The sequence below is a fragment of the Emydura macquarii genome, unplaced genomic scaffold (genome assembly GCF_026122565.2).
Source record: "Emydura macquarii macquarii isolate MOO-44397 ecotype Brisbane River unplaced genomic scaffold, CSIRO-AGI_Emac_v2 contig_1768, whole genome shotgun sequence".
NCBI classification, from domain to species: domain Eukaryota; kingdom Metazoa; phylum Chordata; order Testudines; family Chelidae; genus Emydura; species Emydura macquarii.
In genome coordinates, this window is record NW_027131905.1 from 2,351,756 (window position 1) to 2,378,655 (window position 26,900).

The 26,900-nt window shown below is 37.9% G+C and overlaps 1 protein-coding gene across 3 annotated transcripts in view; it reads left to right on the forward strand.

Annotated features, from left to right (window-relative positions):
• TBC1D14 (TBC1 domain family member 14) overlaps window positions 1–26,900 on the forward strand; it is a 101,844-nt gene that overhangs the window by 41,604 nt on the left and 33,340 nt on the right. For 2 of the 3 annotated variants that reach the window (XM_067556428.1, XM_067556430.1), the window contains one exon: window positions 24,286–24,404. In XM_067556428.1, coding sequence (XP_067412529.1) covers window positions 24,286–24,404 — 119 coding nt within the window. Of the gene's footprint in view, window positions 1–15,095; window positions 15,304–24,285; window positions 24,405–26,900 lie in introns of those variants that run through there. The other variant, XM_067556429.1, reaches the window with a different exon arrangement.

Here is a 26,900-nt window from a genome sequence, read left to right on the forward strand (position 1 = left end):
TAGTAGTTAGTGCAACAGCAAGAAGGCTATAACAATCTCTTTAATCTATCTTGTGTGTTTTATCTTTTTACATGCAACAAACACAATAGAAACAGCTCATCCCATCAATATAGTTAGTATCTTTGCTGTTACCCATGCTGACAGCTGCACACTTTTCAAAATGTTTTACGTTTAGCTATCAGTCCCTTGCAGTTTCATTTCTTATGAGCATATATGATCCAATTTTGACACTGATAATAGACACAAGAACTTCAGAATTTCCCGACTGGGCTCTTAGGGGCAGCCTAGTGACATGGCTGATTTCCTCCAGGTAACACTGCAAGGAAATATGCTTTTGAAAAATGAATGTCAAAAGTCATCGTGTTCTTCCTTAACAACTTGGTCGTGCCATAACTAGGAGTAGCATTCCCTATCCATCACATGCAGAAAAGGTTCATTGCACTCAGCATGTGATGAAGAGAAGGTGTAGTCTTGAAGCAGCTAGTGCAGCACTTGGCTAATAGCTGTTTTGTTTTAATGGAATAGGAAATATATTTGAAATCTATAAGAGAGTGATTGGGGGAAAAGGGCAGTATGAAGTGTTTTCAAATTGGGTAAACATTGGTGGAGTCTTGACCTTTCTGATTGTGATCATTTTGCATCTTTAACTATGATCTTAATTTATTAATGAAATAACTCTCAAGTGATCTGGTAGATCTGTGGAGGGAGGAGAAAAAGAACTGATGAGACAGACACAACACAAATCACCAACACCCAGTGGAAATTATTCCAAAAAGTGAATACAGCCCCCAGATTGTTTCCAGGGACTTGCTCTGCAGTGGGGAACTCCCATTTGTAGGTGGGACAGATAGTGGTAGAAGTAACTCTGACTGGGGGCAAAGCCATCTGTCCAGAAGCAGCCACACAAGACCTCTAAAACTAGAGTTGGAGGCTGGACCAACTGTGAACTATTGAGGTTCCTATAGTACTCTTATCACCATATCTGACTGCTTTCCAGGTGAACATTAAGCAACATGACTAGCTGTGTCATTGTGTGCTATTTTCTCTTGTTCTCTCTCTGGGAGTGAGAATTCTGGGAGAATTTTTTGCTTTTTAAAATAGTGAGTGAGAGAGAGTCAGAGAAATGCCCTTTGACCTGAAAATAGTCACAGTTGAGGAGGTTCTTATATCCTGCATACCGTATTTCGCCATGTATAAGATGCTCCCATGTATAAGACGCACCTTAATTTTGGGGCCCGAAATTTGAAAATAAATGTATTACGGTACATCACCGGTAAGTACCACTGTATAAGACGCACCCAGTTTTTAGACCCCAAATTTTTTGAAAAAAGGTGCGTCTTATACATGGGGAAATACGGTATGTTTGTTCCACTATCGGGGAGTGGCCTCTGGGAAAGCTTAATCTCTAAAGCTGCTTTCATGCATTAATGTTTAAGGTGTCATTACTAGTAATACCAACTGCAACAAGCTTTTCTTAATTTTTGCTTGTCCTTATCTCTAATCATGTATGTCATGTATATCCGTTTTGCACTCATATGGAAATAATCAAGAATATCTAAAACACAAAAATCCTCTGTCACCAAGGACTTTAAAACAATATAGGTTTATAAAACCCATTTTTAAAACACTGTCGTCTTGGAGGGGGGGAAACTAATTTAAACATTAGTGGTTATTCAAGATACCTTGCAGGGTCCATCATACTTGTTAAATAAAGGCATTTAAGGCTAACAAGCTGGGAATAGATAGGACATGGGCAGCTAACTTGAAAATGGGTTTGTCTTTAAACAAAGATATTTTCTTCAAACAAATATAGCCAGGACTTACGTTACATTTTAATTAGCTGTGATGCAGTATTGCAGCAAGGAAATCGTCTGAGCATTTTAATAATAAAAGAATGTAATGATACCTGAGTTGGTCATATAATCCAGCCAAGTAATTTAGCTGCCCGAGCTGATTTACAGTTGTTCCTCTCCTCTCCCCTGCTCCCACTCCTCATGAAAGAATGGAGAGAGCATAGAAAGAATAATTGTGTGATTGTACTAGTCAAAACTGATACACAAGACTACTATTTATTTTTCCAAAGTGTTCTCTAAATCTTTTGGGAAGAAATGTTCTTATTTCTCTCCCACTTTTTTCTCCTCTCACTCTTCTCCCAATTGTAGTTTCAAACAGAACTTACATTTTTTAAAAATCACTTAGACTAGACAAAACACTGAAAACTTGAAGGGCCCCAAATGAAAACAAAGGATGTAACATGAGAACAGGTTTTGAGAACCTGAGAAAGGAGGTGGATAAAGGTTAAAAAGACTGCATCCACTTGAACCATAAGATTAGATATAGTGGTTGGAAGACTTTGCAAGTTGAAGTCTGTTAAGGCTTGATCTGCACAAGGATTTGAAGGGGGGAAAATGCCACACTGTTGCTCCCAGCAGTGTGGTTCTGGTAAAGGTGATAACAGTGGGAGCACCAGGGCAGACAGGTCATTTGTGGGTGCTAGCCTTAGACCTGTTTTGAGTAGGGTTATATAGCATGGTGCTTGAAATGGTCTACACTGAGACTTCCATCATTGCTGCCAGCAATGACACTGCACCATAGATAGCAATGATGGGAAGTTCTAGGGGAAAATGCTAATGTAAAGGCAGTTTGATTGTTACTGTTGAGATCATAACATTAGTATTCATAATAATTGCCCAAATATACTTTCTAGTCAAACTTGATACTATTAGATAGCATTAGAGGAATGGTATTAAATACAAATCCAAACTACACACGAACATCTTCAAATGAAAGGAAGTAGGGTCTGACTTTTCAAAAGCAGCCTCTGACTTTTGTGAGATGCAATTGTTAGTACTGTAATATTTGTCTGCCTTTCTTTCAGGCAGAAATAGATTCTAAATGCTGTGTATTGTGGGTACAAACTTACTTTAAAAAAAAAAAAAAAAAAGGGCACTTTTATGAAAGTGTGAGGTTCTCTTCCCCTTCCTATAATTCTTCTGATATTACCCCCTAAATAAACAAAAGGACTTTGTCATTATGAGCTCCCTCCACCCAATAAAAGGTATCTTCCTTAAATCTTTTCCCATAAATCACTTCAGGGTTGAGACCAAGAATGGAAGTTGGTCTGAAGGAAAACTTTTTGAAGGCCTTATGAGTGAGTATAAATGAGCATTTATGTGAGATGGGAACAAAGCATGTAGCTGTAAGTGTTTGTGGTACCATATTATAATATGGAGTGAACAAACACCTCCTGAATATGCAGAAATTTGGGTCCCTTATAATCAGTGTAAATGATCTCACCAGCATACGCATCAGTTTTTTTTCTGCATTTTGAGCACAAGCACAACAATAGGAGGTTTCATATTGAGATTAGAAATGCTGTAAAGTATCTTCAACCATTCGGGTGCACAGTCATGTAGGGTGGAACTTACTACCTATTCAGTGCAGAAGATTCTTGCATGTTTTTGGTAACACTTAAACCCTAAAAGAAGGAGCAGAGGAGCCCCGACACTGGGAAGAACTGCCTATGTAATCACATTGCAAAATATGTTTTTTATAAAGAGTTAAAGGTGAATTATAAGACATTGTATCTTTAGCAAATCCTTGTAAGATTCCAGTACAAAGATGTGTATGGCTGATTAATAATGTATAGTTGTATTAACAAAATCTCTCTTAGCTCCTAAGAAATCTGAGCTTTCTAGGTTTCTGTCTGCGTGTGATAATACAAGTATCATTAACAAAGGGAATGAAAAATGCAGCATTAGAAAGGAATGGCTCTTTGAAATTTTTGTTTTTGGTCCTTATGTTGTCACTTGCTCTCTGGCAGAAAAGCTGTAGTTCAGATTCTTTGGGGCGTTTTCTACAATCAGACGTTTTACTGCTTTAACTATACTAGTATAGCTAAAGAGGTACTGCCCCCCCTCAGCATGGATGCAGTTACAGTGGTATCAAGGTACTTATACCACTATAGCTTATTCCAGTAGTGTAAGGGAATATACTATACTGCAGAGGCACCTATTACATCAATGGCCAGCAGAGTTAAGGATAAGGAGGTTTTTTTTAAATTGTGGATGGTCACCAGTCTGTAACATGGACCCAACCTTTGGATCTCACATGCTTCCAAATCAACTTCCAGCCCAACCCATGGTCCAGCTGCCCTATGCGCCAAGACCAGTGGTGAACTCTCTAAGTCTCCCCAGTAGCTTGTGCATGTTGTCCTCAGAGTTCCACCCTCATGGGGAGACTGTTTTAATTCTTTGGGGGACCATGTGGCTGTTAAGGAAAACACAGGCTTTGTAAAGGAACTTCTTAGAACACATTTTACTCTTAAAATGCACCAAAGAGATATAGATCTATGGAAACACAACACACTTGAATACAGTACCCTGCCTCTACTGTCATCGCTGCTCCTGAGATGAGTCTCTTGGGTTTTGTCCATGACATTCAAGGAGGCCAGGTCCATCCTGCCTGCACTCCTGCTTAGTCCAGGTAATTGTGTCTCTGTGCTAGAGTGCATGACTCCTTTTAAAAGCAATCTCTAATAATACTTTTTCTCCTTCTGTTGGGGATTTTCTGTTTTCCAACCCTTGGGTAGGATTGCTGGCAGAGGACTGTTAAAAGTTGATGGCTCAGCTGGAAGCCCCCACTCCAAGGTTGGACTATTCAGAGTTATTGTTCTTTTTCATCTTCAGACCTGGTCTGTTTTCTGCCACAAATGGAACCTTTTCTCCACAGAAGATTTTAATAATAAATAGAGTTCATAAAATCATATGGAAGTCATACGTTTAACATAGACAGATTCCTCAAACTGTCACAGCATCTTTATACTGGTATAACTGTGTCCACACTAGGTGTTCACCAATATTGGTGTAAAACCATATGCCTAACTGACATAGTTATACTGGTATAAAAATAATGTGTAGACAAAGTTAGTCTTGAGTTGGTAACTTGGGTTGGTAACTATCTTACATTTCATTAAAATACATCATTACAGTGGCTACAGACTTTCCTGTCATTGGAATTTTAAAACTGTTGCAGCTTACTTTTAAACTTTGTGGTTACAAAAACTGTATAGGTGGATGTAAGACTTCATGGCTCATGCATTCTTAGGTGTTGGAACTTGTTTTATTGAGAGAAATAGAGGGGTCATTGGGATGTTTTTAAAAAGTATCACAATAGTTTTCCCTCTGGCTCCCAAGAAGCGGGTGAGGGGCAGGGCTGATTATAGGGTTCCTTTGTTTGGGGGGTGGGGAAGTGGGTATTTTGAGGCTGCTGGATGTTGCTATTTAAGAAACAAACAGCCTTCCAGGGGCTGGTTAGAACCCTAGAAGAATTTGGGTTTTAAGAGCTTAAAAAAGTAAAATTTGGCTACTGTCAGTAATTTGATGTAATTTGTAATGTGTATAAAGGATGAAGGATTCTCCAGTTTGCTGCTACTGTAAATGTAATTTTTCCTGTTAGATTTGCCCCAGGGGGGGAATTCAATATTAAGGTAGAACTAAATAAAATATTGACAGTGTTGCAGTACTTCTTTCTATTATATCTATCACTATAAAAGTCAAGGGACATAGCTTATAGATTGCACTTAATTTCTGAATTATTTCTGCTGATAACCCCAAATGCAGATGTCTAAAGCACATTAACTAGATATGCTAAAATTATACTGTTCTTAGTGATGATCCCCCAAATCGAATCTGCTTTATATAGCAAACAAATAACAGTATTTTAATTCTCAGCCAGCGCTACAGAAAAACTTGAAACAGTAAATACCTGTACTAACAGCTAGTTATCAATTAGGAAGACATAAATTCACAAATAAGTCTATCAGTAAACTAACATACTTCAAAAACAGCAGTGGATTGACAAAGAAGTGAATCAACTGGTTGGTTTTCCACTTACCTGTGTTCTTTAAATGTTCTTTAAATCCTGATTGGTTGTGATAGCTACTGAAATTTATATATTGATTATATAATATAGAAGGTTATCACCAGTTACATAACTGATGAATTAAACCAAAAATCAGTCCCTGGCCTGAAATAGGCAAAATAAACACTTCCTTTTAAATTAAAAAAATGTGTGTATTTATAATGTTCCCTCTGTATGCAGGTATTAACATGACAATATTATCTTTCTTGCTTTTGTGGCTGCAAAAATATCAGTCGGTTCTGTGAAGTCCAACAGCTTTCCAACTTGACTTTCAATAGACAAAGGGGCTAATGCGCTCACTCTTTTTTAACATTTTTGACCATAAATATGTCTCTGTGGCCAGATCTACATTATAAACTTACAGTGATATAACTACATCACTCAGAGGTGTGAAAAATGCACACCCCTGAGCGACGCAGTTATACTGACCTAACCCCTGGTGTAGATAGCGCTATGTTGACGGACAGGCTTCTTGTGTCTACATAGCTACCGCCTCTTTGAGAGGTGGGTTAACTATGTTGACAGGAGAAGCTCTTCCGTTGGCATAGTAGCATCTTCACTGAAGTGTACAACGGTGCAGCCGGGCCGCTGCAGCATTTTAAGTGTATACCTGACCTGTGATATTTAACTGGGAGAAATAGTGTTCATTTGAAGCCTCAGTAATAGGGATTTTAAATCGATATTGAGAAATTCCATGTATATAATATCACATTATAGATGACAATTTCCTAATTGAAAAAATGTCACATAGGGGAATTCTGTATTAAACATTTTCCCTAACAAAGAGGAACTGATCTCAGAACTAAAAGTTAATGGTAGCTTTAGGTAAAAGTGATCATTATAAAGGTGATGAAGTCATGTGCAAGCAGAATAAAGTCCAATCCAGACCAGTAAAATACACACACACAAAAATGGTTGTGAGCTAAATCAGCTGGGAAGAAGAATTCAATTAGAAAAATGTGAATAGTGATTGGGAGTCATAAGAACGTCTTACAAGATGCCTCAAAAACCACAATTCAGGAAAAAAAACTATGCTGGTTTTAAAAAAACAACCTGGTTTAGAGGGGAAGTGCTGGTAGCTGTTACATTTATTTCATTTATTTATTTATCTGTAACAAATGGAAGTAAAGGGAAGTTGATAGTAATGAATATAAATCTGAAATTAAAATTTGCAGAAAACATATAAGGGAAGCCAAAGGACACAAGGAAAAATCTATGGCCAGCAAAAATCTATGGCCAGCAGACTTAAGGACAATAAGAGAGAGTTTTAAAAATATATTAGGAACAACAAGAATCCTGATAATGGTATTTGTCTGTTATTAGGTGGAAATGGTAGAATTATCATCAATAATGCAGAAAAGGCAGAAGTGTTTTCAATAAATATTTCTGTTCAGTATTTGGGTTAAAAAAAAAAAAAAAAGATGATGCAGTCTCATTATATGGTGATAATTCTCTTTCCATTCTGTAGTATCTCTGGAAGATGTTAAACAGATGCTACTAAAGTCAGACACTTTTAAATCAGCAGGTCCCGATAACTTGCTGTGACAGTCTGTATTCCTATGTTCATCTCTTTTAGAAGACTAAGATAAATTTTGTACAAAGTATGCCCTGTCAGGTGTCATTTGAAAAATCAATTTGGTGATCATTATTGTCCTGGTAAAATATGTGTGGCAATATGGTATGTAAAGTGATAAGATTCTAGTGTGAGATATTACTGAGACATGTTACAAGTTCAGAAAAGCAGCCACAAACTGGTTCCTCAGAGACAAAAGGCAAACTGACACTTCAGAGCCAGATGCCAATGAAATCAAATGGTCCATCACCTGATTAAGTGGCCATTTTTTGGGAGGAAAAAGGGTGTGAGCAAGAAATTGGTATCTTGGTAAAGAAACAGCTGGATGTTCCCGTCCCCACAGACTTCCTGTCTCCTGAACCCCAGATTTTCAAAGAGAACGATAAGAAAGGGAAACAGTTGCCCCAAAATATTCCTCTTGCTCTCCATCCACGGAAGCCTTGATACCTGAAGAAAAAAGAGCGCTTTGAACTGAGGGAGAGGTCCTGGCTGAAAGGAATCCAGCTAGTAAGACAGATGTAGCATGTCGTGAGAAAGACCCTTTGCTTTGAATTCTTTTAACTTCTTAGTTAGGTATTAGTTGTTTAACCTTTTTATTTTCTTGTAACCAATTCTTACTTTTATGCCTCATTATTTGTAATCACTTAAAATCTATCTTTCTGTAGTTATAAACTTCTTCTATTGTTTTATCTAAACCAGTGTTTTTGGATTGAAGTGTTTGGGGAAACTCCATTTTAGATAACAGAATTTGTGCATATCATTTTCTATTAATGAAATGATGGACTTTATATGAGCTTGTATAGTCCAGGAGGTTGCTGGGCAGTACAAGATGCACATTTCTGGGGGAAAGTCTGAGACTGGGAGTTGGCTGTTGCCCTGCAGTGTAATTCAAGAGTGGCTGGCTATATCATTCATGCAATATAGCTGGGAGTGATTTACATGCTGGAGGCTGTGTGAGAGCAGATCAGGAGTGGTTACTCACACAGTGAAGCAGTGTAAAAGGCAGTCTAGGCTGGAGAATTGAGGGGACACAGCTATCCATCTGTCCAGATTGTATCTGGGGTAATGTCATACTTGCATCCAAGAGCTTTAGAAGGACTGGCTGAGGAGCGTGCTGGACCTTTAATGTTGATTTTTCAATAGGTCTTGAAAGTTCCAGAAGATGGGAAGAAAAGCTAATGTGTCAATTTTTTAAAAGGGTAAATGGGTAATTACAGGCTTGTCATTCTGATGTCCACCCTGGGCAAGATAATAGCGTGGCTGATAGGGGATTAAATTAATAAAGAACTAAAGATGGTGATATAGTTAATGCAAGTCAAAGTGGATTTATGTAAAATGGATCCTGTCAAACTTTCTTTTCTTGATGAAATTATAAATTTGGTGAATAAAGGTAATAGTGTTGATGTAATGTACTTAGACTTCTGTAAGGCATTTGACTTGGTTCTGCATGATATTTTGATTTAAAAAGTTAGAATGATATAGAATTAGTGTGGCACACATTAAATGTATTAGATGCTGGCTGGCTGATAGGTCTCAAAATAACTGTAAATGGGGAAATGTCATCAAGCAGGTCTGCTTTCAGTGGGGTCCTGCGGTGATCTGTTCTTGGCCCTATGCTATTTAATACCTTTATCAGTGAAGAAAGCATAAAATCATCACTGATAAAAATGTTTGCAGATGTTGCAAAAATTTGGGGAAGTGGTAATTAATGAAGAGAACAGATCACTGATTCAGCACAATTTAGATCTCTTGGTAAACTGGGAGCAAGCAAACAATATACATTTGATTATGGCTAAATGTAAGTATATACATCTGGAAACAAAGAATGTAGACCATACTTACAAGATGGGAGACTTTCCTGGGGAGGAGTGACTCTGAAAATGTTTTGGGGGTGATGGTGGATAACCAGCTGAACATGAGCACCCAGTGTGATGCTCTGGCCAAAAGAGCGAATGTGATCCTGGAATGCATAAGTTGGGAGGTTATTTTACTTAGGTATATGGTAGTGGTATGGTAGTGCTGAAATACTGTGGCTACTTATGGTGTCCACAGTTCAAGAAGGATGTTGATAAATTGGAGAGGGTTCTGGGAAAAATCATGAGAAAGATTAAAGGAGTTGAAAATATGCCTTATAGTAATAGATTCCAGGAGCTCAATCTATTTAGCTTAACAAAGAGGAGATAAAGGGACTGATTACAGACTGTAAGTACTTACATGGGGAACAAATATATAATAATGGACTCTTCATTCTAGCAAAAAAAGGTGGTTAGAAGTATAAAAGTTAGACAAATTCAGACTGGAAATAAGGCATAAAAACTATGAGAGTAATTAACCATTGGAACAATTTACCAAGGGTCATGATGGATTCTCCATCACTGACCATTTTAAAATGAAGATTGGCTATTTTTGTAAAAGATATCCTCTAGGAAGTATTTTTGCAAAGCTCTGTGACCTGTGCTATACAGGAGTTAAGACAAGATGATCATAATGGTCCCTTTTGGCCTTTGAATTTATGATATACTGTGTAAACATTGGGAAATGCTAAGTGCAGTTTGTTTTTTGAGATGAAGTTCAGAATCTCGTGGAGTTTTTACTTCATCTGTGTTGAAAATACATTTTACTGTCACAAGTTTATCTAGTAGGTCAGCTGATAAGTCTACTTCAGTTGCAGTCAATTCTTTACATGCCTTTCCCAAAGAGTTGTCGTTCAGTTCGGGAAATACATGTAAGAAGCCACAGTTCTGTTTTGTGAAACAATTTGAAAGGTTTTGTTCTTGTTCCAGTGCAGAACAAAAACATGCAGTGAAATGGAAATGTAATCTTCCAGACAGCTCTAGCTGTCAGCCTTGAATTTTATTTAGGCCAGCAAATGGTTCTTAGCTAAAACAGAAAACACCTTTGTTGTTCTAGGTATATTCTATCATTAATCCAGCTGTGATGGTTGATGCTTTGTGTAGTGTTTCACATTGTTGCTATTTGGTTTGGTTTGTTGATTAGTTGGCCTCTTCATGCTAGTTAGTGTTCCTTATCAACTTAAATAGTTTGCATCCTGTTGTTTTCCTTTTGTCATTTTAAATAACTTCTGTTAGCTCTTCAGTTACTTAGTTCTAACAGTGGTCTTATTTATAAGTAGAATCTGTGAAAAGTAATAGACTTCATTCTGTCTAGTTTTTCAATAATATCACTATGCTCTTCGCAGTTCTGACATAGCTTTTGGTTTTGCTCCTATACATATTATTTGAGGGGGGGAGGGGGAATGAAGAGGCAGACCTCAAATTGTCTTCTTGAATAGATGATCTACATGTTTTCTGTTTCTTTCTTTTTTGGTAGACGCTTGAAATGATGTAATTTCTGCCATTCACTCTGATCTTTCTATCCTTATGACATTCAAAAAACTATATTAAAAGGAAGTTAATATATTACTGTACTACCAAGGAACCCTAGTCATGGACCAGGACTCCATTGTGCTAGGTGCTGTACAAACAAAACAATAAGACTGTTTCCTTCCCTACTTCACAATCTAAGTATAAAACAAGAGATAACAAATGGATACAGTGAGATTAGATGGGGGAGTACAAGCAGATAATAAGATTGCAAAGTCAAACATTTAAAATTTAGGAAATGCCAAGTTAACAGTTGCTTCTGTAGCCTTAATTCTGCTTTCTCGTGCATGCATCCTGTATGCTGAATGAAGGAGTCCTATTGAAAAAATAAAATGTGATTGTGTAATTAGACTATATTGTAATATATTTGGATGGACAACCTCAATATTTTATAGTGCTAGACAACCTAAAAGTAGTGTTACCAACTGCCCCTTATTAATGTGTGCATTACAGTAGTTAACAACGCATGTAACTTATTTTTGACTCCATAGAAGTACCTTTCAATTTCAACAGGTTTCCGTCTCTGCCAAATTAACTTTCTGAAAGTTGCATTATTGATGAGAAAGTTTCTTGGTTTATGATCCTTCTATTCAGATGACAACAGTTGTATATTTCAACTTCCAAAACAGCTGCATTAGTCTTCTCTCAGTAGATGAAACCGCAAAGGTTTACCACAGAAAGACTATTGCCCATATGCTTTTCTCACCGTGATTTTAGCTTTCAGTTTGGTCCTGTATGCTTATGCCATTCATGCTTGATGTATAAAGTCTGAGACTCTGGATATCTATCCATGTGTCACATTGAAAGCTTTTCTATTTCAAATGTTCTGTTGCTTCAGATACTGTCTCGAATATCTAATTAGCATTTCTGAATCATTGTTTGAAATGTATCCATTTATTGTGCATGAGCTGCACAAGTAAGATTGATTCTCCAAGATGGTAATGACTTGGCACTTGGATATTATGGTGATGGGGACCATCTATGTACATAGATTCCTAACATAGTTATGATGACATTGATGATTTTAATCTTCTAGTAAAACCAGCTATTACATTTTTAAACATCACTGCCTATCTATTATGTGTTAAGTTGTGCCTAAAGACATTTAATTAACTCATGTTGGCTAACACGTTTTATTTTTCCTGTTTGGACAAAGTCCTCTGTCTAGAGTAAAATAGTTAATCTGTCATTAGGTGTCCTCGCCTGCCTTCTGATGAGTCCACAAATGCTCGCCTAGCCAAGGTGTGGCCTTGATGGAGCTGGGAGCTGTGGAGACACTTTCTGGGGCCAGGGGAAGAGCTCTCAACTGAGACCATGTGAGGCAGTGTTCCATGTTCCCTAGCCCTCTCCTTTCTGTCGCTCTTCATCTCCCTTTCTCCCCCATTTTGTTTCCAGCATGGGACAGAGATATGGTGGGGGGGTGTCATGTCCTGCATTTGAGACCAGGAAGATTCCAGCGGACTTGTCCTACCTGCTGCTGCTGCCACCATTGCATGGTGGGTGTGGTGCTGGGGCACGATATTGCTCATTTGGTGCTGAAGTGTGTGTGTGGGGGAAAAGGGGGGGGTCAGTGTAGCTTGTTGCCTTGGTTGAATAGCCTAGACCTGTTTCAGCTCCAGCATATATCTACTTGCTGAATATCTGATGATGCCAGGGGTGGTCTGATCACCAGTTTTGGGGTCTGGAAAAGATTCCTACCATGTGACAAAATTGGCTAACTGCTCTGTGGGGTTTTTCACCTTCACCCAACATCCAGTTCTGGTTTGGGTGGTTAAATTACGATCGTCACAATTTTGTCTGGTTCCAATGCAGTTGGTGGGTTAGAAGCTGTCTGACTGAAGTCCTTGTAAACTAATGGGCTGCCCAGGCACCCAGTCCTGAGCAGGGCAGTGCATGGTGAGGAGCTGTCTCTCTGTCTCACTTAGCTTGTGGTTCCCCATATCTTCTCTTTCCTACTTCTGGAGTGGGTCAGGACTCTGGCTTCCAATCAGGGTCTCTTGGCAGGTCTGACTGTATGCAGGGGGCCAGGCCGTCACATTCACCCTCAGGTTTATGTCCACCTGGATCATAGGTGCCCATTGAGAAATGCACTGGAACAGCCCTGCCAGGTAGTTTGTAATAGTTATCCTAGTTAGATAAAAGTTTTAAATAAAATTTCAGCTGCTGTATTATGTCTGTCTCAGGTTTTCTGTGTCCACATCAAACCCATCTTCATTTTCTGAACTGTTGTTGTGTTTTGTCTTACATAGATTAAGGCTTCTACAGAACAGGGATTATGTTTTAATCTGTCTCATGTTTGTGCAAGAGTTTAAAATATTCAAAGGCAAGAAAGGCAGCAAAGTGTCTAACTTCCATTGACTTTTTCAATGGGAGTTAAGCATCTAACTGAAAAAGCCTCCCTCTGTAAATTATTGTATCAATATCTTCTAATAATAACTTCACCTGCTTGGTCAGTATTTTGAGGTAAATATTCTTTTGAAGTGCTCAGAATCCTTAGCTCCCACTGACATCAACTCAAGAGTTCCTTAGCATTTGGCAGATTCATGATCTTACTGATTCATGGGTTTTGTGTGCACTTTGTGCAGTTCCTCTTGGGGAGAAACTGAGATCTGTGCTCTCTCTCTCTCTCTCTCTCTCTCTCTTTAAAAAACAAAAACAAAAAACAAACAAACAAACCCCTGCAATAAAGAATGTCTGAATTAAATGTGCTTTTACATTAAAAACTCAAGTTCTATCTACCTCTTTTTCCTGCGGGGTCTAGTAGGATACTGACATCACAAGCACCAAGAAAGGGAAGCTTAAGAGGAGAAGGAATTACTAAATTGTGTAAAACTTTATTTTCTTTATTTAAATCTCTAATTAAATACTATACAGACAATTAAAAAAATCTGTGTTGAAGATTCAAAGTTCTTTTTCCTTTTGATTAGGGACTGAGAACTCCCAATTCTCTGATCTTCCAAGTAGACATCAAATAAAAACAGAGGACAAGATGTGATATTCCTGATACTTCCAAAGCTTTAAAAAAAAATTAAAAAGGGGGATAAGGAATCCAAAAATGTTTCGTGCTGCATTTATGCCAGGTAAAGGAATAAAAAGGCACAAGTCTGCTTTTTATGTCCTAGACCCCCTTTAAATTCATAGTTGTTTGCAGTGTTGTAGCCATGTTTGTCCCAGGATGATAGTCAGAGAGAGACAAGCCAAGGTAGGTGAGGTAATATCTTTTATTGGACCAACTTCTGATGGTGAAAGGGACAAGCTTTCAAACGACACAGAGCTCTGACACTCTGGTTACCTTCTCCAAACCTGATGAAGAGCTCTGTGTAGCTTAAAAGCTTGTTACTTCCACCAACAGAAGTTGGTCCAATAAAATGTATTACTTCACCTATCTTATTTCTCTCTGCATGCATAGGCATGGAATGGAAAGTAATACATATATTTAGGGACAAGTTGACTAAGTTACATTTGTTATGGAAACCATAAGGCTAAATTTCCTGACTTCAATATGAGTGAATTTATAATTTTAATGTTGAATTAATGGAATGGGGAATTTTTGGGAAGGTTCCATTCTCCAGTTATTTGGAGTTCATTTTTAAAAACTAGTTGCCATTTATCTCTTGAGCCTGGATTAAATTCCAGCCTAGGATGCCCGTGAAACAAATTTTGCTGAATAATTTCGGCTCCATCCACTCTCTAGAGAATAAACAATAACAAAAATCTAAAAGCTTAAAAGCATTGTGTTGTGTATTGCTCGCATGAAATGGAAGCCCAGTCACATCCTAGACATGGCTGCAATTCAATAATTGCCCATTGGCTTTAGGGGTACACTTATTAAGGTACCAGAAAGTGCTGAATGGATTTTAGCATTCTTTTTTGCTTTCTAAAAATACACTGAATTTGCAGATCATTACCAAATGCAGCAACATTTTGTTAAATTTTTCTTGCTTAACTCTTAAATATTTTCTGCTTTTTCTTCAGGTAGAGATTGTACTATCAAGTAGCTTCAGTGCATTGGTGTAATGAGCTGCTGCTTACAGAATAAGAATCTGTTCTTGTCCTCTCTTCCGTGTGCATTTTGTAAATTAAGGCATAACAGGAGGAAAAGGAGAGAACTGATTGGATGTGTTACATCTGCAGATGATTAACATGACTGCTGCAGCTTGCTTCATCAGTGTAGGAGCATTCAGCTGCAGACAGCTTTGGTTCTGGAGAAGAAAGAAAGCAAGAGGGAGGAACACATGATAGCCCTTAATTCTTTATTCTTAATAGTATCTTATCTCTTTGATGTATGCATGTTCAATGGTTTTTCAGTGGAATCAAGACAATGAAGGTCTTTCGTTTCAAATTATTGAATCAGCAAGGCCTTAAATGATGTAAGGTGAAATGGGGTTCTAGTGTAACTGTCTCTGAAGAATTGCAGCTTTCATGGTGAGTGAATGTATCAGACATGATGCTTGGCATTTATGCAACATCTTAATGTACTATTTTAATACACTGGCTGTTTGCAACATCACCAGGGAGAATGTGAAGCTGTTGTTACTATGCTGATTGCTTGTAAAAACAAAATAGGCTAGACTCTAGCTTTCAAATGCATAGTTAACAAATGTAAATCTTTTAAAGATAATCTTCTGTAGGTATTAAAATCCTTTCAAAAACAAAATGTAAAATCAACTTTTCAAAAGGAGAATATTTTCTTTGTGCAGAGCAGGGTTGTTTAGCCATGAAATACACTGAAGTACTAATCTTCATGAAGGTGGTAATTAAGGAGAACATATCACTGCTAAATGAAAATTAAACCAGTCTGTTTTGCTCCTTTAGCAAGATTACAACAGTTGTTTAATACTTAGTAGCTCTCAAAATCAGCACACAATATAAATAATTTCCAGACCCCTTACACATCACACTATAAAATCTTTATTGGTAATGAGGTGTGAAGCAAGTAAAATGTGTGCATGTTTTTCTTTTAACTATTTTTTGTCATCTCACTTAAGATTTTAAAGTAGGCCTGCCTGTCATGGCACATACCTTAAAAGTTGATGTGGAAAATTAAGTCTCATATGGTTGTTTCATCCTATGTTAATTGAACATGTATCTGTTACAATATTGGTTTAATGCCCCTTAACTTGTATATATGTAGAAACCGATAAGAGTAATGAAACTATTATTTTAAGAGCTGTTTGGCAGTTAAAGGGTGTGTTTGCTAGCTACAGTATGTGTGCATGTACAGATCTTGCTACGTGCTCTATCAGCAAATACTCTTAATGTGAATTTGTGTAGAGTTCAGAATCTACTTCATAGGTGTATCTTCAGAGTATGCTATGCCAGAGACGGCATCTTCTATTCATTAACATGAGGATTATTTCAAGGAGTTGTTGCTCTCTGATTTTTTTTAAAGAGGATAACAAAATGTTTTGAAATGAGTTGTGAATATTGACTAGTCAAAGGTTGTCATTTTTATGTCTTTTTGGATATTGCTTGTAAGGGTAAAAATACTACAAATGAGTCATACAGCTTATTTGATAAAACATGCCAATCCCATTTTAGAAGCATGCTGCTGGTAATATACGTTCACTGGTCTCTCTTAAACTGTAGTGTTCAGTAAAACATCCAAAGATATTTGCTAAAACACAGAGGAGGAGGATTTGGGCTCTAAAGTGGGTGGAGTAATAGTTTATCATAATGAGCCAGCATTTTAAATAGCCACAACAAAGTAGCCTCTAAAATAAAACTTGTTTGTATTTGAATACAATATTTATATTGTGTGTGTGTGTGTGTGTGTGTGTATGTGTGTTGGGGGGGAGGTTGAGAGAATGAGATGGACTGAAAAAAACTGGAATGAAATATTTTAAAAACTGATTCTTCTATACAGAAAACAAAATCCCCATTCCAGTACACAATGTAAAGCCCTTAAACCTTCCAGAAGCAGCTGTTTTTCAGTCAGGGTTTGCAGATAGTTGAAGATTTTCTCAAATATATCTTTTCATAAATGTCCTGTAAAGCAGATCATTTAATTCTTTCTCTTTAAAATGAAGTGTTTAATATTTGCTATAGTCTTACTTCTGTGTATGCTTTAGGAAGAGCAATATATAATGAGTTAAGTACATAATCTTCAATTTCTTGTTAACTTCGTTTAATCTGCTTTCTATTAGTAATAATCCGAACAATTAAAATGTTGTAAATTTAGGGACAAGGCTCAATTGGCCTTTGGAAGCAGTAATATATGTTGATGTTTGATTGTTAATTTTTAAAAATAGCTAATTTAGTCATAGGAATAAAATGCAGGCTTCTAATTGATAGACAGTGTGAGTGGAATTTGGCTGTTACCCAGCTTCATTCCACTGAAGACAATAGATGTACTCTAGTTATAATGGTGTAATTGAAGGCATGTTTTGGCACTATGCCTTTTAATGCACTGCTCTCAGTTACTATCAGTTGTTTTCCAGAGAGCATTAAAAATGTAAGAATAGCAACTTTATTTTATCCTTGGGTTTCCACCTATGTAATCTGTTAGTGTTCCCCCAGCCCCACATTTCTTTGTAGATCCTATCTGCTCTCTGGATATATGAGTTTCGCATAGAGAAGATTTTAGTCACTACAAACTTACTCCCTTAAATAATAGTACATAAATATTGTTCATGATAGTTTAAATCAGTCTAAGATAGCTGCTATTCTGTGTTAGTCAAACTAATACAATAGTAGGGTGACCAGATAGCAGTGTAAAAAATAGGGACAGAGTGTGGCGGTAATAGGCACTTCTATAAGAAAAAGCCCCAAATATCAGGACTGTCCCTATAAAATTGGGACACATGGTCACCCTATACAATAGTGATATTTAATATATTAGCTATTGGTCTCATGATAGCACCATGACTTTCTAGCTAGATCATAGTGTGCTTCCTTTTAACTCATTGAACTGTGGGAACATGAAACTTGTTGTTTGGTGAGAAGTATAAAGACCTCTGTATCCACTGCAGTTGCTGGAATTTGGAAACGCTCATGTTTTGGGGGGCAGAAGCCACCTTTGCAAGGGGAATAAAGGAATAAGAATAAAGTTTCGCTCTGGACTGGTTAATGAATAACTGCTTATTGCAGAGTATCTTTCACCCTCCTCTGAATCACGTGACACTAGCTATTCTCAGACTGGCTATTGGTCTGATCTAGTATGGCAATTTGCCTTCCTAAATCAGGAAAATTGGGGATTCCTCTAACTTTGGTCTAACAGCTCCACAGTCCTGCAGTGTCCTTTTGTTTTCTTTGTTGGGGTTTCCAAATGCTGCTTTCTCCCCCACCACTACTCATATTGCTTTAAAATTCTCAGATACTAGCTCCAAATCAGATGTAATAATTATATAACATTTCTATGGGCAGATCTACACTACTGCTTAGGTTGATTTAACTTTCGTCGCTCGGGGTGTGAAAAAGACACCCTCCCTTCCCCCCCTCCAAGTGACAAGTTGCAGAAACCTACGCACTGTCCACACCAGCGCTATGTCAGTGGGAGATGCTGTCCTGCCATATAGTTTCCACCTCTCGTGGAGGTGGAGTAATAATGCCGATGGTAGAGTGCTCTCCCGTCCGCATACAGCGTCTTCACCAGTGGTGCTACAGCAGCATCAGTGCAGCTGTGCCGATGTAGCAGGGTGGATTGATTTAAATCAAGGTTAAAATCATTGATTTAAATAATTGTTTTCCACTGATACTTCACATATTTCTTAAATAATGATGCAAATCTGATCATTAAAACATGTTAATTTACATCTCAGTACAGCATTTTACAACATCTAGGAGGGTATGCTTTGTGTAATTTTTTAGATAACTTGATTTTTATTAATTTAGGAAAATAGTACATAGTACTCATTACCTGTGTCAAGCTGCAGATGCAGCAGCAGTACATTAGGAATGCTAAGAACTAAATCACACACACACACAATAGCACTTGTATTTTATTAAACTAAATCTTAAATATTACATAAATGTTTCACATTGCAATTGCAGCAGTCTCCTGAGTTGCCGGCTGACGGCTGTCCTTAATCTCTCTCTCTCTCTCTCTCTCTCTCTCTCTTTTTTTTTTTTTTTTAATTTTCAGATGTTATTAACTCTAACAGACAAGTCATCACAATACTAAATGTACGCTGTCCTTTAAACTTCTACAACTAGCTCTCATCTTCCCCACTCCCACTTTTATTCATAGACTGAAACAGATATGAGTTTTTCTGCTTTTTTAACTCCCAGTCGATTTCTTAGCTTTGAGAGAATAATACCAAACGATGAAAATATTCTCTCTGTACCTGCAGAGGAAGCTGCTGCTGTGAAAAGTTGGCTTAGCAACTGAAGGAACTCTGTTTCAAGGTGCCTGGTTAATGATTTCCACCAATTCAGGGGAGTGACTTTGTTCAAAACATCATCAGTAAACATGTACTGTTTACATGGTTCCGCTCCAGCCCTGAAATTTATTATGAGTGGCATAACTGAGGAGTGATTTTGAGATGCCTATGCCATGGCGGCATCATCTTCTTCAGAAGTTAGGCATCTACCTTTATATCTGGGGTCGAGAATGTTTGCAAGAAAATGAGGTGGAGTTTAGTGCTTGATCCATTTGCTTCTTTATTGCCTGCAGTTTAACTTTCTGGTGAGGTATTTCTTTCTTCAATGTCTGTTGAAGTGCCTTCCAGATTTCGACAGCATCAGCAATGCGGCAACAATTTCTCTGAAGTTTAAGGCTATGGATATAGGCTTTAGTATACTGAGCATATCCTCTACATTCCTCTTTAATCCAATGTTCGATACTTTGGATAAGATACTTCCATTTTATCATGGTTTTCTCCACAAAGTTTTATGAGAATAGGCCAATTCTTAATAAATTGTTCAAAACAATCAACCACAGAACATCTTGAGGGAGAATTAGTTTGGATCCTCCTGCTGTCTTCACTGAAGCTGAAGCAAAATGGTTGTTACGGAAATATTTTGTGACTTCAACAACATTTTCTTTTATTTGTGGAGAAGACGTACTTAAGTCTTTGGCTAAAAGATGCATTAATGGGCACTGCAGCCAATGTTATTACAGAGCATCCTTCTGTTTCTTCTAAGTATCTTCTCATCTTTGCCACGTTTGAAGCATTGTCTGTGACAAAACTGCACACATGACAGTTGAATTTTTGTTCACAGTTTATTACATCTTTCACTGCCACTTCTTTTAAATATTCTGTTGTGTGGGCATTTCCCCATGTATCTATTGTTTCTGAAAGATATGCAACCCATCTTCTGTTGTCAAACAGTCTCATATTACTGGATCATTGTGTACATTGCTCCACCCATCAAGGCTTAAACTGGCAAATTTCCCCTCAGTATTTCTTGCACACTGTTCAGGTTCCTTCTCATACCTTCTCATATCTAGCAAATTTCCACCAATGTCTGCTCTACCAGGTGGAGTGTAGCCTGGTCATAAGGACTTAGCCATGTCAATGAAGTGTTTATTAACCATGCGAAAAGGAGAATTTATGGCATAAATGAACTGAGCAATCTTTTCATCTATTGTGTCTTGTTGGTATTTGCTGGTCCTTACTACAAACCCATTCATGGTGGTGGTTTTACTGGATGATTGAAATCTTTTGCTTGCTACTGATACTTTGTTGTTTGAAGTACATTTAGTTGCAACACTGCTGCTAAAAGTACCAATGGATGACTCTGAAGTTGTTATAGATAGGTAGTCACAGTCAAAATCTCTTATGCTTAAATAGGATCCTGAAACAAAATTAAAAAATTATTTTGAATAGTCGTTCTTCTCAGTTCTTCTCACTTTATTATTCAGTTAATCATTTACATTTTTTTCAGCGAGGATGCAGATTCGATTCCAAATTACCAAAAAAGCTAAGATTGACTGCACTTAGAGTGCACTTAATTTTGGAGTAAGCCCCATAGAACTCACTGGCATTTCTGTTTTTGAGAAAACAAGTATAGGATGGGGTTTCCTTGGGAAAGCTGAGTTATGCTGAAGTAAAATAGGGAGTAGACCTATGGCATCACCATTATGGTTTGTGGCCATGATGTTCCAAAATAAGGGGCACGTATTATGTAATATAAGAAAATGACAGCCAGTGGCAACTTGCAACTCTAAATTTCTCTTACTGCAGCTTTCTGTATCGTATACGTGGGTGATAGATTCTAAACCTAGTTACCTAATTAAACAAGCCATAAGGATTAGCGAAACTAAATTTTTTTTCTAGCAATATCCAACATAGCAAACAGTTTGGGAATTTACTCGTTAAATCACACTTATACTAAAAGGCATAGAGAGAGTCTTGAAGAATGATGCATTGCACAGTGAATTATTTAAGTTACTAACCAGTTGATCCACATTGTTCTTCAGACATATCCACATCTTCATCCACGTCATTTTCTCCCAATAAGCAGTTTTCATTATGATGTTTCATTCTTGCAGCTAGGCCCTGCATCTCCTTCTTGCACTGCTTACACTTGACACAGTTTCCTTTTTAACCCAGGGAAGGAATTTCTTAAAAATATTTCCAGGTAGGGTCTCTCTTACGCCCAGAAGCCATGACAGCTTTTCTGTGGCAAAAGTGTGGGGGAATATAGGAAGCTGTGTGTGTACTGAATAATGTCTTCCCTTTTTCTTTCCAGTCCACTCCATTGTTCCTTTCTACTCCTGTCTCCATTCTTTGTCTCTCTGTCTTTAAGACCGTGTCTTAGCTAATTCATCCGCCTTGCTTGGCCCAGCTCCACCACCATGTAAGCACAGAACAACAGTTCTATCCAGCCTGTGCCTTTCTTTGCACATGTGACTTTAGTCTGCTGAGAAATAGAAACTGAAATCCCAGAACTTTCAAGAAGCAAGAGCTAGTAGTTAGGCTGGACAGACTAGAACCATTAATTCATTGTTATGAGACTGTAAGTGTAGGGTTAGCATGTTTGTGATGAGATTTAATTTGTAAGTGTTTTTTAAATGAGAGAGAAATTTACTATTTTATTGATGATTAAAAATGTTTTAAAATCCGATTTAAATAAAAAATTGATTAAAAAATTAAAAAAAAAAAAAAAAAGTCATTGATTTTTATCCACTCTGCAATGTAGCGCTTCTAGTGTAGATCTGCCCTATGATTTAGCATTGCAGAAGCATGAAGGAATAAGGCATGGAAGGTTGGTGTTGTAGACAGGTAAAGGAATCCCCAGGTTACCAAGCACCACGCAGAGAAAACAGTTTCTTAACTACTTACAAGTTTATTTGGGGCCAAGAGGGTGTGGGGTTTTACAAGGGAAAAGGAACATCACATATAACAGACTTATCTACTTTCCTAAATAGGGGGACTAAAGCAGATTAGAAGGATAACAAGACACAGGATACACTAATTAACGATTAGATGATTTCCAATAGTATAATTAATTAATGTTAATTATACCTGAAAACTATAACAAGCATGCTATTTAAAATCTTACCACCACGAGGAACAGGGTCATGACGCCTGGCCAATGATACGAGAAACGCTCGGATTCAAGACCCGGACCGGTTACACTCGACTCGACTCTCGCCCAGTAGAAGACTCGGGGGCGGGAAGGGAAAGCAGCTTCAGGCGTGCAGTCTGATGGGCCGACAGCTCTCTTCAGTCAGACCCACCGAGATGCAGCAGTGTTTATGCACTCGGGCTATGTGCAATATTCGTAACAGCTGATGGCTGTTGGGCTATGTGCTGTATTCGTAACAGCTAATGGCTGCTGGGCTATGTGCCGTATTCGTAACAGTTGATGGCTGCCCCTGGCTATTTGCAACGTCCCATTGTTTGCCATTGCAGACGTGCTATCTTAGGTGTGTCAGTAAAGGTCCCGATAAGGTCAGGTCTCAGGTCTACTGTAATTGCCGAGCGGGAGGGGCTGAGCGGGGGCGAGTGCCGGTCACTAGATATTATGTTGTCGCCACAGTTGGAAGGAGACCTTTGGCCTTCCCTCTTGGTGCAAATATTAATGGTTATACACACAGCTGAGGCAGTGTGTTATAAATGTTGGTTTCTGGTGTGTTGCAGCTGTCTCCTCTGACAGACCATTAGCAGAGATGGAGCAGTTTTCTGTTAATGTGGTCAGTAGTATGTAGATGGACCCAAGACAGACTGTCACATTATTCTGCATCTGTGTCAGCAGTGAAAAGCATAGATGCTGCATTTTTAAAAAAAAAAACAACTTTTCATGCCTTTCAGTAAATGAGGAACCTACTTTTGAAATCCTGAATGACCCGGTCTATTTCAATTGTACTGGGGGCCTTTTAAAATAGTGGTTTTGTATGTAGTTTGGTGGCTTTAAATAAATAAATCAGCCTCTGAGCATTCTTTGAAAGACGCATGCAGCAATGAGAAGTATAGAGGAGTCTCATGGATGAAACCCTGTTCAAAGAAGCGCCCACAAATTACTTGCTTTTATGGCACTCAGATTTTGCAGGCGGTGTTGCATTTTCTCATGATTATATATCAAAATAAATACTTCTGTGAGATGTCAGACTACATGATAAGAATTTAACGTATTAAATGTTTCCAATTTTGACTTTCTTTACTCAGTACTACTTGACCAAAAATGAACACTTCAAAAATAGCGTTATTTTTAGAATAGCAACATTACAGTAGAATATTGGTGGTATGCCTAACTCACTGGTTCACATGCCGCAGTCGGGTAGTACATGGGTTGATTTATAAGAATGAGGCTCCATTAAAACTACATTAAAAAAAAATAAAGGTAGTTTGAGTTTTAGACATGGCAGTATCCTGGGTCTTAGTTTAAGACCTTTGGCTAATGAAACAATATTTCAAGTTGAAATATTTCAAGATGAAATAACCAACATATTGGTTTTCTATTTAACCACAATTAAAATATTTTTTCTTTATTCCACTTGGGTATGTTTACAAATGATTTGAGTTGGAGAAATAGTTTGTAGCAAGATTTAAAGGCAAAAAGTGTTTATTTTGGCTTTCAAGAACTTTGGTTTGGAAGTCTGAAGTCATTAAATTAAACAGCTATTTTTCTGCACTTCATCAATAGGTTAAATCTTAAATAGCATAAAATGTTTACCATATTCAAGTATCACTCTTAGCAAAAGCTCATATATGGTGCCTTCAACTTGAAGAGTTTTTAAAATATTACTTTTTAGAAGTAAATTTAGACTAATATTTAAAAATGAAGAGAATCATTACTGAATACAATTTCAAGTGTTGTCTTCACTTTTGGGACATTAGTACTGACTTTTTATTCAAGAAATTTTCTTAAAAGATAATTGGAGTTTGATCATGAATTGTACAGAAAGGTTTCATACGTTTTCTTGAAAGTGTTCTCATTTTGCATATTTCTGTACTTTTGTGAAAGTATATGGCTTTGATATTTTCCATCAGTGTAACAAATTATATTCTTTTTGTGCAGGAATATGAAGAAAAAACTGAACGAGCTCACAAGCCACTCTCTCCTAAGCAGAATGTGAGGAAAAATCTTGACTTTGAACCACTCTCCACCACAGCACTTATTCTAGAAGACAGGCCAGCGTAAGTTCTGCATAGTACCATAGTAGTAAACTTAGGATGGCAAAACCTTTCTCTCTGTCGATATTTTATGAATGTAAATTATTTAAGACGAGCTTTTAAAAAAAAAAAAAAAAAAAAAAAATCTTCCAAACTACTAGATAAATGAATGGCATTTTAAGGCAAATTAATTAAATACAAACTACTGAAGTTTCAACCTTTATATAAAAGAAAATGAATTAATTACTGTCTGACACTAATGGTGGTGGTGGAGGGTTATTTTTAAAAAGTTTTTTGTAAATTTACATATAAACATGAGTCGCTAAATAATTTATCTTAAGAAAACCCAAGAATATAAAATTAACAAAGCACTTGCTGGAGAAACTGAGGGAAGCAAGGGTACTGTGTCCTATTTGCACAGCAGAAATAATGAAGCAGTGTACCAGAGAATGCTCTGCATTGAGTTCAGTGTCACATTATGAAGGATCTCAGGCACTTGATAAGACAACATATCTTTCTTTCATTTTATGCAGAAGTATCCTTATAACGCATATGGAAAACTGTTGTGGTTTGTCTCTTTCTTCTACATATGTTTTTTTGTGGGGGCTTTTTTATAAAATATTTATGTTGAACATCTGGCATTATTGTATGCAGAGACAGATAAAACTAAATCACCATGGCAGGCTTACTGAATTTTAGATCTATTTTAAAGTAGTTGTGTGTGCAGTTTAAAGATATGAGTATATAAAAACAAAACCGGATGTAGAATAATTCTCTAAGAAATATTTTTCACAAAAGTATTTCCACTGTTTACCGACAGTGAAAATAGCTTATATCAAATTGTCTAATGATATATCATGTATTTAGTTTTTACAGCTGTCTGGCTGTGATTGTTCTAAAGCACATGGTATTTATTTTCTTGAACATACAGAACAACAATCATATCTTAAGTGCAAGGTATAGGTGTTCAATCTTCGTGTGTTACTTGTTGTTAAAGTGTTCATTACTATATAGTGTTGGGGCCGGACTATGGTGCTTTGGTGAATTTTTATGGGTAAATGGGATTAGTAGTCATTTGTAAAATGGCTTCGTCCAGTGGTTTTGGAATGACATGCTCCTAGTAAGAAAATCTTGGATGTGATTAGCATTTTGAGACTGGCCAGTGGGCGGAGATGGTTATATTTCTTGCTTAGTAGGAGAGCCTAGGTTCTGAATGATTATTCTGTTGATGATTCTCTATAGAAGAAATTATTTTTGTGATAGCTTCTTGTTCAGAGTTGTAGTTGCTGTTTGTTACTATATATTTTCATGTTGGGATTTTAAATCACTTTTTGTTGGTTTCTAATTTAAAAAAAAAGTGAGTTCAGTGAGAGCCTAAGGCAGTGAGTTTTCCAAAATGCCTGATGTTCTTGGCTGTAGGTTAGCAGATGGGTAGAGTTAATAGGCAGTTCGTTGAATGCTGGCTTCTTCGGATCTTCACTGTGGGTGTGCATGCGTTCTGTGCGTCCGACACCGGAATCTTTTCAATAGCAGTGTCCCTTAGTCCCTGCCTATGTTTTGCACTGCTTCATGCTTTCGACCAACAGCATAAAGGACAGCATAGACTGATCACCTCACCAGTTCCTTCTCTGTTGTCATGATCTAGGGTGGAATCTCCTGTGTCCGTTCTTCTCTTCTTTCTCCTGCACAGAATCTGTAAATAATATTTTTGGTTTGGAGAGAAGAGAATGAGTTTAGTTTAGTGCTTGTTAGTTGGGGATTGAGATGATCCATCTCCTGTTTACCTCCCTTTCGTTTTGGAAACCTATTATGCCAAGGTGCCAGTCTTTAGGGCTTGCCTGGCCTGCTCCTGGATCTTCCCAGGGAGCAATAGCCTGCATGATACCGGTCTGTATTGCCTTTTTCAATGGCCCTGCTCCTGGCACCAGAAACATCTCTTTGATCTCTTCTGGGCCACAGGCCCCTCTTGCTCAGCCCCTTCCCTTGGACTGGCCTTTGCTTTCCTGCTCCTGTCTGGGCATTCCCTCTGTTGTGCCCTTCGAGCCCACAGGCCCAACATGCCCACCCCCACCGTTCCCATCACAGGTGGGATTCTCTTGGGCTTCCATTCCACCTCACCCTCTGGGTGAGGCTTCCACCATCCCCCTCGGTAGGAGCATCCCCTCTGCAGGTGATCCAGCTGGTCATAGAGTTAACAGTACTGTGGTTGGGCTTTCTGCCTCCAGACCTTGGGTCCTCTCTGGTCTCTCCAGCCCTTATGGCCTTTTTCTTCCTCTCCTCTCCGGCTCCCAACTAGGTAGCGTTGCTGCTCTGCCACCAAAGTACTTTTCTAGGCACCAGTTCACCTCCCACCGTGGCTTCTGGTTCCCCAGGACCTGCGTCATTAGGACTTGGATTTGCCCTGACTGTTTATCTGTCCCCTTCGCTGGGGTTGGCCAATCCATGGCCCAGCTAGGGAGGATTTTTCACTCCTCAGCAAAAAGTGCCTCCGCATATTGCAGCTCCATCATTCTGGCCCTT